Consider the following 15,191-nt stretch of genomic DNA (forward strand, 5'->3'; position numbering starts at 1 on the left):
GGGCAGAGCCTTGGATTCCGTGACTCAAGCAGCAGAGAACAGGCCCATATGAATGTCTTTCTGTCTGCACCTCGGCATTGAAGCCTAATCAATGAACCGAAGGATAATCGCAACGTTACAAAATCGCCTCCGTATGTAGCCTACTAGCGGCCAGGTTGTTGGGATGACGTCACAAACATAACCTGCGTTAGCTCCGCTCCGTGTTGGAGAGGCTTGTGAAAGTTCAGAGCTGCGATGTTAATTTAAAAGACAGAACGCAGTTTCACAAGTTTGTAATAAGTTATTAATCCAGGAAAAGTACATTCAAAGTGGAACTGCCTCTGTACTTTCCTTGAACTGTACCCATTCTACAAACTGTTAATAACATTTTCCATCAAAACTTTCATTCGAACAAACCTGGATATTAAGGACTTAAGGGGGATTGAATCAACAACATGAACATAATAAACGCCACACCATTTACAGACGATCAAATCAGCTCGATATTATTATTTACATGCTTTCTGGTTAATGAAGTGTCCCAGTGCTGCTGCTGCATTTACATTATAAAGGTTTTACAGCCGTGGCGCTCGGCTCAAGCCTGATTTGTTTGTATTGTATGGTATAGTGTGGAGTCTGTCTGCCCCGTCGCGCACCGAACATAATAGATCTGCAAGCCCAGAATAGAAGCCAGATGAACATGTTTTGGGTTTATAGATCTTCCCATTCTGCTAGCGAGAACATCAGGGAGAGAGAATGAGAGATGTATGACAACTTTGATTTAACTTTAGCCTATTTTGTGCAGAACTTAGCATGTTTTATGAACAACTGAACACGTGGAACACCTTAACCAGCTCGTAGGTCAAGGAAAAGGAAAGGTATGGACCATTTCCTGGCCATACCTTAACCAGCTCGTAGGTCAAGCGCTCGTGGAAGATGCGGTTGATCTTGGCACCGCCTGACAGCTCGTTGGTGTCCACCTGGTCCCCGGAGCCCTCGATGCACTTCTCAAAGTCCCCGCCAAACTGCTGCACCATCCTGGGGAGTGTGGGGGAGGGGAGCATGGAAACAAAAGTAGCAATTAAGTATTCAACTGTAATAAACCCATGGTGTTGCACCTGGGGTTAGGGTTATATTCAACTGTAATAAAGCCATGGTGTTGCACCTGGGGTTAGGGTTATACTCTTAGAGTATATATGAATAGAGACGGCACCCGGATGAAACCCTGAGGCGAAATGGACATAGTGGCCGAATTTGATATTGCAGCGTGGGCCCAAACACATGAACGCGCTGGTCCGTTGACTATCATTGTGCACGTTCACACGTGAATGCTGAATGCCTGCAATGATAGTCAGCGGCAGCGCGTTCATGTGTTTGGGCCCAATCCATCCCAGAATGCACTCTGTTCCTACCCAGAATGCACAGTGAAATCGCCTCATGCGCTTTTGAGCAACTTAATGCAAGTGGATGGGAGGAGAACTCGGGTGCCGTCTCTATTCATATATACTCTAAGGTTATACTCAACTTTAATAAAGCCATGGTGTTGCACCTGGGGTTAGGGTTATATTCAACTGTAATAAAGCCATGGTGTTGCACCTGGGGTTAGGGTTATATTCAACTGTAATAAAGCCATGGTGTTGCACCTGGGGTTAGGGTTATACTCAACTGTAATAAAGCCATGGTGTTGCACCCAGGGCTCGACAGTGCGACTAGGTACTCGCATTTGCGAGTTAAAATATCACCGTGCGAGTTGTCAAATTAACTTTGTAGCACCCGTGCGACTACAGAATTTGACCGTTCAATCGTGATAAAGACAAGGCTCTACAGCAAGTGCACAGTCTATAGTCGCGGTTCTATACCTACATTTATATTTATATAGTACGGCGGTGTCGTTCGCCAAAAAGAGCAGATCTACAAGCTAACAACGTGTCGAGACTCAATGCGGCGTTCATTTGAAGATCTGTCCCTTTTGCTCCCACCGCCCCGCCCCTCCATGTGTTGCTGTTCAGTACTTCTCTTCCCTGTCAGCAGCGAACGCAGCAGGATAGCATGATAGCACAGAAGGAGTTGCTAGGACCCCGACACGTTGAATACTAAAGTTATTTGGAAAGTTTAATGTTCAAACATCACTCTATAACTTTTAACCAAACGTGGGTGAAACAGCGTGCGGCCGTGCACGCAAAGAGTGCACGTGTGCACGGATTCTACCAAAACAACCATCGCTCAGCACCTCGCTTACAAAATCGTGTGCGCAGCGCAAATGATAATACGAATGACCGACTTGGCTGGGTACATATTAAGTCAGTAGCCTGCATAACGAGCGACGGAAAAAAGGCAAAGATCCCCCCACTACCTCCTTCCACCACGCCGAGGTGTATAGCCTATGTACGATGGTCTGAACTGAAGCAGTCAAAGCCAAGGAGAATGTTACAATACTAATAGTACCATCGAGTAGCCTGCGCCCTGCACCGAATCTCAAACGATAGAACAGCAGGATAAAAACGGATAGAAAGTCTGTCTGTCCATACATGAGCAACATAAAATGAATTGATTATCCATCTATCTATCCATCTATCCCTCTATCTATTTGCATAAAAAACGAATAGACTATCAGCATAAAAACAAATTGATTATATAGATTATATAAAAACAAACAAATCCAGATGAATATCAATATTGTGATCATTTCTGAAAGATTTTTCTAATTGCCTCCTACCTCATATCACTGTATTAAAGAAAAATCACACCTGTGTGAAGTGAGGGGCGCTCTTATCATCATACATCATCATGAATCATCTCATATTGGCCAATCAGAATGCCTGTTGCCTGTGATTGGTTAGCTGATTTGCTCGTTTACATATGACATACATTGTCCTTTCAATGTCAATGGCGTTTAATGTTTTGATGTTTAATTTACGTCATATTTAGCGGAATTTTGACCTAATTTCTCCTTTCATTGTCAAGATATTGAGACGTGTGGGGACTACAGCTGTATATAGGAGGGGCTAGCGCCCCTCAAAAACACATTATTTGATAACTTTTCATCGTGCTCCTAAAATAATTTGTGTGCTACTAGATTTTTCAACTTAGTCGCACACGTGCTACTTGGAAAAATGCTAAGCGTCGAGCCCTGGTTGCACCTGGGGTTAGGGTTATATTCAACTGTAATAAAGCCATGGTGTTGCACCTGGGGTTAGGGTTATACTCAACTGTAATAAAGCCTTGGTCTTGCGTGTGGGGTCGTCAGGTCTGAAGTTCTTGTACTCCTCCACCTCCTTCTCCAGGGAGAGCAGCTGGCTCTGGAGCTTGTTACGCAGGCCGGGCAACGTATCCCGGATGTGATTGGTGAGTTGCTAGAGAGAGAATATTAATGAATTTAATATTCTCTAAAGACTAACTAAAGATTAATTTTTAATTCATCTTTAGTTGATCTTCATTGCCCCATTAAGGCCTGAGGACAATTCTAGTACAATTACTATCTAATTATAAATGAGTGGTTCTCAAACTTTTTTCGTAATTCAAAATATAAGATTTTTCCAAAAAATAGCAGATCTACAAGCAAGCCTTGAGCTTGTATATCTGCATTTTTTGAACAGACAACACCGAAATCCGAAAATGACACACAAGGAGCCGAGGTCCCAGCAGCAGCAGACCTGGTTGAGGGTCTTCTGTAGGTGGGGTGTGCCCATGCGCTCGGCCATGTGTCTGTAGCCCGGGTGGGACAGGAAGAACTTCCTCTCTGCAGCCAGTGCAGCTTTGATGTCCTTCTTCCCGTCGATGTCCTTCTGACTGCGGTTTACTACGCCGATGTATCCTGAACACACAAAACCACACCATGTAGTCCACGGGAGAGAAGATTCTCCTGCGGTTGCTTTTCATCGATCGATTGAATACTTTATGAGACAGAAAGGTAATCGTTACGAGGCGCAGTCAGACATTTGGGCCGAAGAGGATAACACTCATGTGGTCTTATGTATTTAATTTATCGACATAAAAAATAACACCAGAATACAATATCATCAAGTATAAAACACTATATGTACAAAGTAGAAAAAGGGGAAGGAGGGGAAAATGGCAGCAGAGAATGCATTCTCCTTTCTATGGATTTTTAGGCCTGTTTTGAAAGTAGTTCCACATCCACATTTATTTTTTTGGTGTGTGTGTGTGTGTGTGTGTGTGTGTGTGTGTGTGTGTGTGTGTGTGTGTGTGTGTGTGTGTGTGTGTGTGTGTGTGTGTGTGTGTGTGTGTGTGTGCGTGTGTGTATCACCCTCACCTCTACGCAGTGGCAAAAGCTTATTCTCCAGGATGTCCTTTGCGTCCGTCCCTTCGTCCATCAGGTCTAGTTTGGTGATAACACCTATGGTGCGCAGACCTGGAGACAAAGGGACAATGTAATACAGTCCACATACAGTACATACATACATACATACGCACACTAAGTAGATCGACACAACCTATCTGGCCCTCGTTTTTGTTATTTCACAACACGCTCCTGTGTAAAGTTGCTTTGACCTTTTCCCCCAGCAGTGTCCACAATGAGAAATAAATAAAGTACATGAAGAAGCCGGACACGAATGGGTAAACAACTACATACAGAGTACAATGCTATAAGGTAATGGATAACACAGACCGACTGACTGGGTTCTCCTTTGTCATCTTCACATGTTCTACGATCATAATAATAATCTCCTGTAGTTTACCCTGTGGGTCCACCTCCTTGGAGATCTATTATAATAATAATCTCCTGTAGTTTACCCTGTGGGTCCACCTCCTTGGAGATCTATTATAATAATAATCTCCTGTAGTTTACCCTGTGGGTCCACCTCCTTGGAGATCTATTATAATAATAATCCCCTGTAGTTTACCCTGTGGGTCCACCTCCTTGGAGATCTATTATAATAATAATCTCCTGTAGTTTACCCTGTGGGTCCACCTCCTTGGAGATCTATTATAATAATAATCTCCTGTAGTTTACCCTGTGGGTCCACCTCCTTGGAGATCTATTATAATAATAATCTCCTGTAGTTTACCCTGTGGGTCCACCTCCTTGGAGATCTATTATAATAATAATCTCCTGTAGTTTACCCTGTGGGTGCACCTCCTTGGAGATCTATTATAATAATAATAATCCCCTGTAGTTTACCCTGTGGGTCCACCTCCTTGGAGATCTTGAGCGCGTCAGAGTTGGCCAGGTCCATGTTAGCGGGGGTGACGGCCAGGATCAGACAGCTCTCATTGGTGATGAACTGCAGCAGCATGTCCCGGATCTGGTGCTCGATATCCACGGGCTGGTCCCCGACCGCCACCTTGGTCATCCCCGGCAGGTCGATCAGGGTCAGGTTCAGCACTAACACATGTGCACACACAGACAGACATTCACAAGACAAAGAGAGCAGCAGTGAAAGATGAGACGCTATTAGTGAAAGCCGTGTTGATGAATGACGGATGAGTGTGCCAGACAGAGGCTGCCCACATGGGGTGTAAGAGAGCGGCTCTTGGCTATGTCTGTGTTATGTTGTTTGCATTTCATTAGTGGTTGAGAGCATTACCGTTCGGGGAGTACACCCTCAGGTTAATGGGGACAGCAGAGATGCCCTTGTTGGAGCCTGTGATCCGGTTCGTCTCTGCCTCGATCTCCGACCGCACCTCATCGAAGTCCACAAACTTCTTCCCTTTGCAATGCAGGAACTCTGCATATTCTACAGGGAGCAGAGCGATGGATAAACATTGAAGGGAGGGAGGTAGAGGGCAGACCAGGTGCATGCACAAGAGAGATAAAGGCAGAAACCAAGCCCCAAGGCACTGTAGAGTGGAGGCCAACAATGGCGGACGGTGATGAAAGTATACAGGGGGCATCGCTGGGCAAAGAACCGCCAGACTCACCTGCTTTATTGTTAACCAGCTGCAGAATGAGAGGTCGGCGGGTAACAATGCCCGATCCACGTGGAAGGAAGTCCCTGAGGAGAAGGGAGAGAGAGACAGAGATATGCAGGGGGTAGAGAGTCAATAGAGAGTCGAAAGAAGAAGAGAGACAGAAAGAGAGAGAGAACGGGAGAAAGAAAAACAAGAAAGAGGAAACAAGATTAGTTAAATAATTAATTAAGGTCCATTAGCACTGACCACGTGGCTAGGTTTCCTCATGGCATGGTCTCCGGCTAAATCACTGCCTGTGGTCTGTGGTAAATTGATGTGAGCAGGGGAATGTCACGCCCCGCAATCTGTCTCCGAAGTCCGAACAAATCAAATGTGACAGTCATTTTCTCTGTCATCATTTACAGCCTTGCAATGCAGATCAATTTGCGCGCGCAGCCACACACACACACACACACACACACACACACACACACACACACACACACACACACACACACACACACACACACACACACACACACACACACACACACACACACACACACACACACACACACACACACACACACACACACACACACACACACACACACACACACAATGGCTGCATTGATTTTGTACTGTGGAGCTTTTATTATTGACACACTCTGTTCCTCTGTAAACAATTTAGCAGCTATACAGGTCCTGTTTAGAGGAGAGACAGGGCCCACTGCTTTCAGAGTGGTGAAAAAAGTATCGAAATTACTCATGCTGAATAACCCATTTCACAAGGTTTCAAATGTATATAAATATTTTGAAAATAGCCGATGTACAAGCTCACAATGCGTACCAATCAGCTATTTTCAAATGGCCCAAATGTATATAGGGATGAAATGGGCAATGTGTTTTGTAATAATAATCAAAATCTACAGATGTAGTGGAGTAGAAGTCAAAGTATTGAAAATTGGAAATACTCCAGTAAAATAAAAATATATAAGAAAAAACTGTAGCAAATGTACTTGGTTGCTTTCCACCGCTGGTTTGAGCTCAGCCATGATAAGCCTGTGTGTGACTCTGTGCAGTCTGGCTGTGTCACTCTGTGCAGTCTGGCTGTGTCACTCTGTGCAGTCTGGCTGTGTCAATACACTCTGTGCAGTCTGGCTGTGTCAATACACTCTGTGCAGTCTGGCTGTGTCAATACACTCTGTGCAGTCTGGCTGTGTCAATACACTCTGTGCAGTCTGGCTGTGTCAATACACTCTGTGCAGTCTGGCTGTGTCAATACAGTTGATCACTCTGTGCAGTCTGGCTGTGTCAATGCACTCTGTGCAGTCTGGCTGTGTCAATACAGTTGACCACTCTGTGCAGTCTGGCTGTGTCAATACAGTTGACAACTTGACATCGCTCTCAAGGTTATGCTATAACCACATTCATCTTGCGTCTCACACTTGATATCGTCTTGTGGTGTTTTAACATTCTCAGGAAGCTCACTTGTACATCTCACCAACTACCAGTCAATGCAACTTCAGCGTTCAGCAGCGTATGTAACCTAACTGTGAGCCAAGGTTGAACAATGTTTATCTGTGCAGAATAGGGCTGCAGGGCATTGAACAATGAACATAATTATGAATGAAATACATTTTTATTCCCGTTCGGTTTTCAGGCTTCATAATTAAAAAATACACAGAGCAGATATGACAAATAACGTAACCGTTTTAGACCTGAGGCTGATTTTGATTGCTATTTGATTTGCTATTTTTGGAAAATGGTTGAAATTGTATGAACTTTTCTTAACATGGAAACAATTATGCAAAAATAATTGCGATTATCTAAAATATTAGGCGTGTAATAGTTGTGATTGTGACAGGCGGAGCATTGGGTTGACAGTAGAAACCTCGCCCATGAGGAAACAATGTGATATTGGCGCGCGTTTATGCACCACACGTTCGTCTTAAAATGACGCGGCACCTGAGGAATTTCAGCCCAACTCACTTGGGGCTGACGAGTTGCTTAGTCAGCAGCGCCAACATGAAGAACCTCCACCCTGCCTTCCTCCTTGTTCTGAAGGAACACACTACATCTGCTGATAATAATAACCACCAAACGCTAGTCCTGAGTCCTGGAAGGAACAATGCTATCTACAACATCAGAGTGAGTCTGTCGTTAACCCACATTATCTTCCCCATCTTTCAGTCTGCAGCCAGATCCACAGGCCTGGGGGGGGGGGGGGGGGGGCAGCCAAGCCTGACAGACTGGAAGCAATGTTGGAGTGTGTGGGAGGGTTTCTCTTTGTTTTGTTTTTATGTGACTTTTGTATTATCTATCCATCTTAGCTACTGCAACATTTGAATTCCCCCCTTGGGATCAATAAAGTGAAATCTAATATAATCTAGGCTATAGTACATCAGTAGTCATACTTCATGCTAGCTATATATCTAGCATATATAGCTATATATATAGCTATATATATATATATACAGCTCCATCTCACTGAATTAGAATATTTTGTAAAAGTTCATTTTCTTCTGTAATATAATTCAAAAAGTGAAACGTTCATATATTCTCCATTTATTGTGCATAAAGTGAAGTATTTAAAACCTTTTTTTGTTTTGATCTTGATGATTATGGCGTACAGCTCATGAAAATAAAAAAATCATATCTCAATGAAAAAAAAAGATGGCTGTGTTGAAACCACTCTTAAGTTTTCACTGTCAGTGGACCAACACCATGCAGATAACATGGCCTAAATCATCACTGTGTTTTGTCATGTCCAGAGTCTCAACACAACCATCTATTATGATATTTTACAGCACTGTGTGCCTCCGTACATTGACAAGCTTTATGTTGATGCTGATTTTCCTTTTCCAGCAGGACTTGGCACCTGCCCACAGAGCCAAAACTACACAGTGATAAACTTTAGGCCATGTTATGTGCATGGTGTTGGTCCACTGACAGTGAAAAGTTAACAACGGTTTCAACACAGCCATCTTTTTTTAGTACATTGTGCTTCAGTATGTTGACAAGCTTCATGGAGATGCTAATTTTCCTTTCCAGCTCGATTTGGCACCTGCCCACAGAGCCAAAACTACTAGTAACTGGTGTACTGACCATGGTATTACTGTGCTTAACTGACCAGCCAACTGGCCTGACCTGAACCCCACAGAGAATCTAGGTTGTATTGTCAAGAGGAAGGCGTGAGACATGAGACTGAACAATACAAATTCATTTACGGCTGTTATCAAAGCAAACCTGGGCTTCCATAACACCTCAACAATGCCACAGGCTGATCACCTCCATGCCACGCCCCCTTGATGAAATAATTTCTTCAAAAGTAGCCCAGACCAAGTATTAACTGCATACATATATACTTTTCAGATGATAGACATTTCTCGTTTAACAAAACATTTTTTTAGTGGTCTCGTAAAATATTCTAATTCATTGAGATAGGATTTTTTGATTTTCATGAGCTGTACGCCACAATCATCAATATTAAAACAAAAAGGTTTTAAATACTTCACTTTATGCACAATGAATTGAGAATATATGAAAGTTTCACTTTTTTAATTATATTACAGAAGAAAATGAACAAAATATTCTAATTCAGTGAGATGGAGCTGTATATGCTGCCTGCATCAGTACCTGGAACATTCCAGATGGCCTGACTTCAGCACAAACAAATAAAAACTCTACAGGTCTGTGGACCAGCACTAGTGTTGTGCCCTGAGCACAGTGACATGCAAGCATGTGCTTGATTTCTCACACACACATGCGCACGCCCACGCACAACATTGCATAGCCTTAATAAACGTCTCATGAGTTCTGATAATGATGAATCTTTTTAAAATATTGCTGGAAGGTTAATATTAACAGGACCATAAAGCATCATATTTGAGAACAAAGTTAATTAATCCAAGTAAGGAAACACTGTCCATACACACACACACGCACGCACGCACGCACACACGCACGCACGCACGCACGCACGCACGCACGCATGAAAGCCCTGGATAGGTGTCAGGGAATAATGGAGAGGGACGGAGTGGGAAAAGGAGATGAGGAGTGCTGGAATGAGTGAACGACATGCAGACAGAGAGAGAGAGAAAGTCGAATGAGACGCAGCTCATCGGTCACAATGTCAGACACTTGCCTCTTCTGTGTATTATGTATTAATGCAACGCTCCAGTTACACACCACTCTCACAGGATTTATCAAGGCATACAAGATGCGTGCCTCCCAGACGGAACAGTTTGGGCTCTAATTCCAAGAAGAGAACAAGAAGCACGTCTGCCAGACGAGGCCAAACAGAACGCACGCTGATCTGAAGACGGAGGCTTAATTTATATTGTATTAATTTATACACAGAGTGATGAAATATAAATGAGGCAACATAACACAACCTCAAAAGAAGTGTTTCGAACTTCAGATATTCTTTCACTAGGCAGAGACGGCCCATTTTGAAACAAGCGGGAGGCCGTGCTTCCATTATTGATGTGCTGTAAATGATGGAGGAGGCTAAGCAGATTGGATTGTATCATTTCATGCATTATGGATGGCTGAGCAAAGAGCCTCTCTCAAATATAAGCCAGAGACAGGGAGAGCAGACAGACAGGGGGAGCCGGTTAAAAACCGTGACGGCCTCTGCCTCATATAGCCTACACAGTCATAATACTGATTACACATCACGCAACTCGTCCCTGCAAAAAAGTCACTTTCCCCAGGATTTGGGGGATATCAATATGTCTGGTGGTGTGCAAAGGAACCCCTCAAGGTCTCAGCATGGTTCTCGCAGACAGCATGTAAATGAGCTCATTTGCTGGTGTGGGTCCGTGGCATGGAGCAGAGCACAATAATCATGGCCATGCTACAGTCAGTCAGTCAGTCAATCAAGAAGATTGCTCTCCCGAGTACCAGGAGGCTTCAGACAGTAGGCTGAACTTAAGGTGCTGTGGGCACACAACCCAAAACCAATTTATTGAATGAATGAATGAATGAATGAATGAATGGTTCATTTCGGTGCTTTACAGTTACATGTTAAAATACTTCAGTTGTGTTTACATAATCAGTTTCTTCTTCTTCAGTTTCAGTCTCTTTATCTAGGCTATTCCATAGATCAACCCCTAATTTAGATATACATCTGGCTTTTGTGTTGGTCCTTGGCAATACACAAGTCCCCCTGAGGTTGTACTGGGTCTCTCTTGTTTCAAACAGCTCCTGTATAGATGATGGTAGTATTTGAATATTGCAGTGTTGAGGTCGACTATATCTTCTAGTTTTAATGCGTTTTTGCAGATGAAGAGTGGATTTGCAGGTACTAGCTGCAAGATATTCAGTTTAATTTATGATTCTTATGGCCTTTTCTTGTAGCATAAAATTGGGTTTTATTATTGTTTTGTATGTGTTCCCCCATACCTCCACACAATAGGTTAGGTATGGAAGTATGAGGGAACAATACAGTGTATACAGTGAGTCTTTGTTTACCATGTCTCTAATTTTATATAATATAGTTATATATCTATTGTTTTTTAAGATTTTTTATTGTATGTGCACTACGTGTGATTTACAATTTAGTTGACTATCTATTATTACACCCAATAATTTATTTTCATATACTCATATACAATTTTTCATATACAATTTCTGTCATTTATTGTTAATTTAACTGAATTATCTATTATTTTATTACTAAAGATCATGTATTTCGTTTTGCTAAGGTGCAATGATAATTTGTTGATATCAAACCACTTATTGCGAGTTTCTAGCTCCCTTTTCACTATACACATGAGTTTTATAAGATCTCTTCCTGGGCTGTATAAAATTGTCATCTGCAAATAGAACGCACTTGAGCGATGTCAATACATATGTCATTTATATACCAATGGCATGCCTAATTTATGGTAAAAATGAAAAAGAAAATGTAATAAAATACAAATTCCAAAGAATTTCAAATGTTTCATACGGAAAGTGAAGATCGACTATGTTTGCTATTTGTCAACAGAAATCTCTCAATTCAATTGAAAGGGGCTTTATTGGCAAAACCAAAGATATGGAAAATCGATTATAAAAATCGCACCCGTGTGAAGTGAGGGGCGCTCTTATCATCTTACAACATGATGATGTAAAACAAACATTGAGTCAAAACAAACATTAAACCTGTATATAGGAGGGGCTAGTGCCCCTCAAAAATATACCATTGTAATACTTGTCTATAAATAAATGCACGAAATCTCTGTGTCCCCTGCATATCTCTGGAACAGTCGACCAATCTTGTCGCGTTATCATCACGGAGGAGCAGCGATTATCGGCAAAGACCCAAGGGAGTACAGTGGAGATCAGCGGATAACCAAGAATCCACAAATCTGTGTACGTTTCTGTCTCTGTCCCTTATACAGTATGCCCATTGCCATACTGTATATGGAGATCCCTGATGTCATTTCTGGTATTATGATATTACACAGGTACCCTGACAATGGGTGCAACGGGTAGTGCATAACCGAATGGGAGATCATGACGTCATAGACTGTCCTCCACGTTCTATGATAATGAGTAATGCACCAAGCTCTGACAACGGGTATTGCATAACTGAAGGCCATGTGTTCCCACCAGTCTTCACCCTAGTATATAATCAGTGGTTCTCAACCTTTTCAGGCAGCGACCCCCAAAAGAATCATATTTGAACTGGGTACCTGACAAGCGCTTGGAACGTAGGACTTGAGGTACCGTATTACATTTTGTTTGAATCGGTTTCACGGATAAATATTGTGAAATGAGCATATCTACAAGCTCACTGAGAATGTAGATCGACTATTTTACAATGTTTGCCTCTTTCTTTCTTATACTACTAGTATTTGACAATTTGGCCAATGTTTGACCAGTTTTTATAGTATAATTGTATCCACCAGGCCGAAGGCATGGGGAGAGAGTATGTTTTGCACTCCGTCCGTCCGTCCGTCCGTCCGTCCGTCCGTCCGTCCGTGTGTCCGTGTGTGTGTCTGTGTGTGTGTCCTTTCGGCAAAACAAGTTTTTGGATAGTACACCTACAGATTTTGTCCAAACATCACGCAAATTGGTACACAGTCTCTCTAGAGCCATTCAACGAAACGGGTCTCACATTTCTCAGACGCCATCCTGATTGGCTAAGATTGGCTTCCAAAGTTTGCAGGAGTGCTCAGTTTCAAACAAAATGCTGCAAATCATGAACACATCGTGTGATTTCCGTGAAATTGTGCATGCACATTCCCACTAGGCAGAGGAAGAAATGCCACATGAACATTTTCAACTCAGCCTCATGGTGGCGCTATAACTGGCCGAAAAGTGTTTTACCTCTAACTGCACGGATCTGTGGATAACTTTGTATGCCAACTCCCTAGAGGCCAAGGAAAAACCTTTGCCTGGAATTTTTCACATCTGCTCTTTATAGCGCCACCAGGAGGCCGACATATGTAAAACACATTTTCTAATATTACTCCTTCAGATTTTATCCAAATTTCACGCAAATCGGTACACATGCTCTCCATAGTCATGTGATCAAGACGGGTTTGTTTGATTTCTCATAATCCACCCTCATTGGCTACGATTGGCTTCTAAACTTTTCAGGAGTTGAAACTGTGCATGCATATTCCCACTAGGCTTTGGAAGAAATGCCACTTGACAGTTTTCAAATCAGCCTCATGGTGGCGCTACAACAGGCCAAGCCGCGTCACACACACTCACACGTTTATATTGCTCCTAAACATTTTGCCAAACATCACACACACACTCCTATCCTCCTGGTGGAGACCTGTGCCCAGAAGGGCACTTCTTCTAGTTTGTTAATGACTTCTACTTGATTACTTAAAATGGTCTTACAGGTTCTCAAATTGTCACTTCACTGTCATGTGGCGAGGGTCCCGACCCACCACTTCACTGTCATGTGGCGAGGGTCCCGACCCACCACTTGAGAACCTCTGGTGTATATGAATGTCACTCTTTCACAAAGGACCAGTGATGCAAGCTCTTCAAGCTTCAAAGGGATCCTTGGGACCAATTTGCATCAAATCACGACATCAAATGTAGTAATTATAGACTTCATAAGCATGTCGTCATGGTTCAGAACAGTTCCATCAAAGCAGTGTTTAACTGTCTCACAGGTCGTCTGTCAAATATAGTATTGTCACGTTGCCGACCGGCAGCAGCATCAGATAAGAGCCTCACCCAGGCAAGCTTGCTGTGCAAGATATGACCTCCACGCACGTACGCCCTCTTAGAGATGATGACATCACAATGGAGACAGAGCCCTCCTGGTCATCCCTAAATGACAGTTGTTCAGAATCCAATAATACATTAAACCAGGGGTAGGCAACCTACCCATGGCACGGGTCGGGTGCCACTGCCAACATTGGCACAGCCGCACAGGGGAGGGTGATCACTGGCACACGGTTAAATTAAGTCCCCTCACAAATTACATCCTGACCTGCACATAATTCATGCAAACTCCTAACTCTGAGTCTGGGAGATAGGTGGGTTATTGCTAGTCTAACGATCATACATCCTGATTCCTGATGTGAAAGGAAATATTTCTAAAGGTTTCGTATAGTCTATAGACAGATATGGGACAATCAAAATCAATTGGAAATATGATGATGTGGCACACTGACTATCAAGAAAATGAAATCATGGCACAATTGGGGTGACTGTGGCTCAAGAGGTAGAGCAGGTCGTCCAATGATCCATGGGTCGGCGGTTCGAATCCCGGCTCCTCCTGGCTACATGTCGAAGTGTCCTTGGGCAAGACACTGAACCCCAAATTGCTCCCGATGTGCTGGTTGGTACCTTGCATGGCTTCCGCCGCAATCGGTGTATGAATGTGTGTGAATGGGTGAATGTAATGCACAATCTATGTAAAGCGCCTTGGATAAAGGCGCTATATAAATGCACCATTTACCATTTATTGGCACTTTATACAAAACCTTGTTGACATTCAACACAGAGCAGTTTTGCTAAAGCCAAGCGGCATTTGGCAACAGGCCAAATGTAGTCATGAGCTCTTTGTATTATTTTGTGGATTGTTTGTTAACAGCTGTTTAAGGGCCATTTAAGACCACAGAACTAAGGGCAGGTCTGTCTAGAGAGGCTGCTGAACCCTCCAAAATGCAAGGCCTGCAGTCAGTGCAGAGGCCTGCATTGGACTTTTCCATTATTTATTCATCCTGAACCTTCAAAGGAGCTTCAACCTCTGCAGTTAAAAGGTCAAAATAATAAACAGGCAGCTTGTTGGGTACTTTGTAAGTTTGTGGAATACGTTAAGCCTGAAATTGCTGTTTTGGGCAAGTAGAAAAAGTCAAACATTTTGAAAAATAGTGGACATATCTTGGGACGAATGA

The 15,191-nt window shown here is 43.0% G+C and overlaps 1 protein-coding gene across 6 annotated transcripts in view; it reads right to left on the bottom strand.

The window, feature by feature from the left end:
• Positions 1-15,191, bottom strand: part of LOC306937467 (dynamin-2) — a 48,721-nt gene that overhangs the window by 28,522 nt on the left and 5,008 nt on the right. For all 6 annotated transcript variants that reach the window (XM_079521243.1, XM_079521242.1, XM_079521241.1 and 3 more), the window contains exons 2-8: positions 5,863-5,936; positions 5,529-5,678; positions 5,123-5,326; positions 4,253-4,351; positions 3,633-3,793; positions 3,190-3,332; positions 882-1,017 (exon numbers count right to left, since the gene is read on the bottom strand). In XM_079521243.1, the coding sequence (XP_079377369.1) occupies positions 882-1,017; positions 3,190-3,332; positions 3,633-3,793; positions 4,253-4,351; positions 5,123-5,326; positions 5,529-5,678; positions 5,863-5,936 (967 nt within the window). The remainder of the gene's footprint in view (positions 1-881; positions 1,018-3,189; positions 3,333-3,632; positions 3,794-4,252; positions 4,352-5,122; positions 5,327-5,528; positions 5,679-5,862; positions 5,937-15,191) is intronic.

Source organism: Electrona antarctica, assembly GCF_951216825.1.
Source record: "Electrona antarctica genome assembly, chromosome: 14".
NCBI lineage: Eukaryota > Metazoa > Chordata > Actinopteri > Myctophiformes > Myctophidae > Electrona > Electrona antarctica.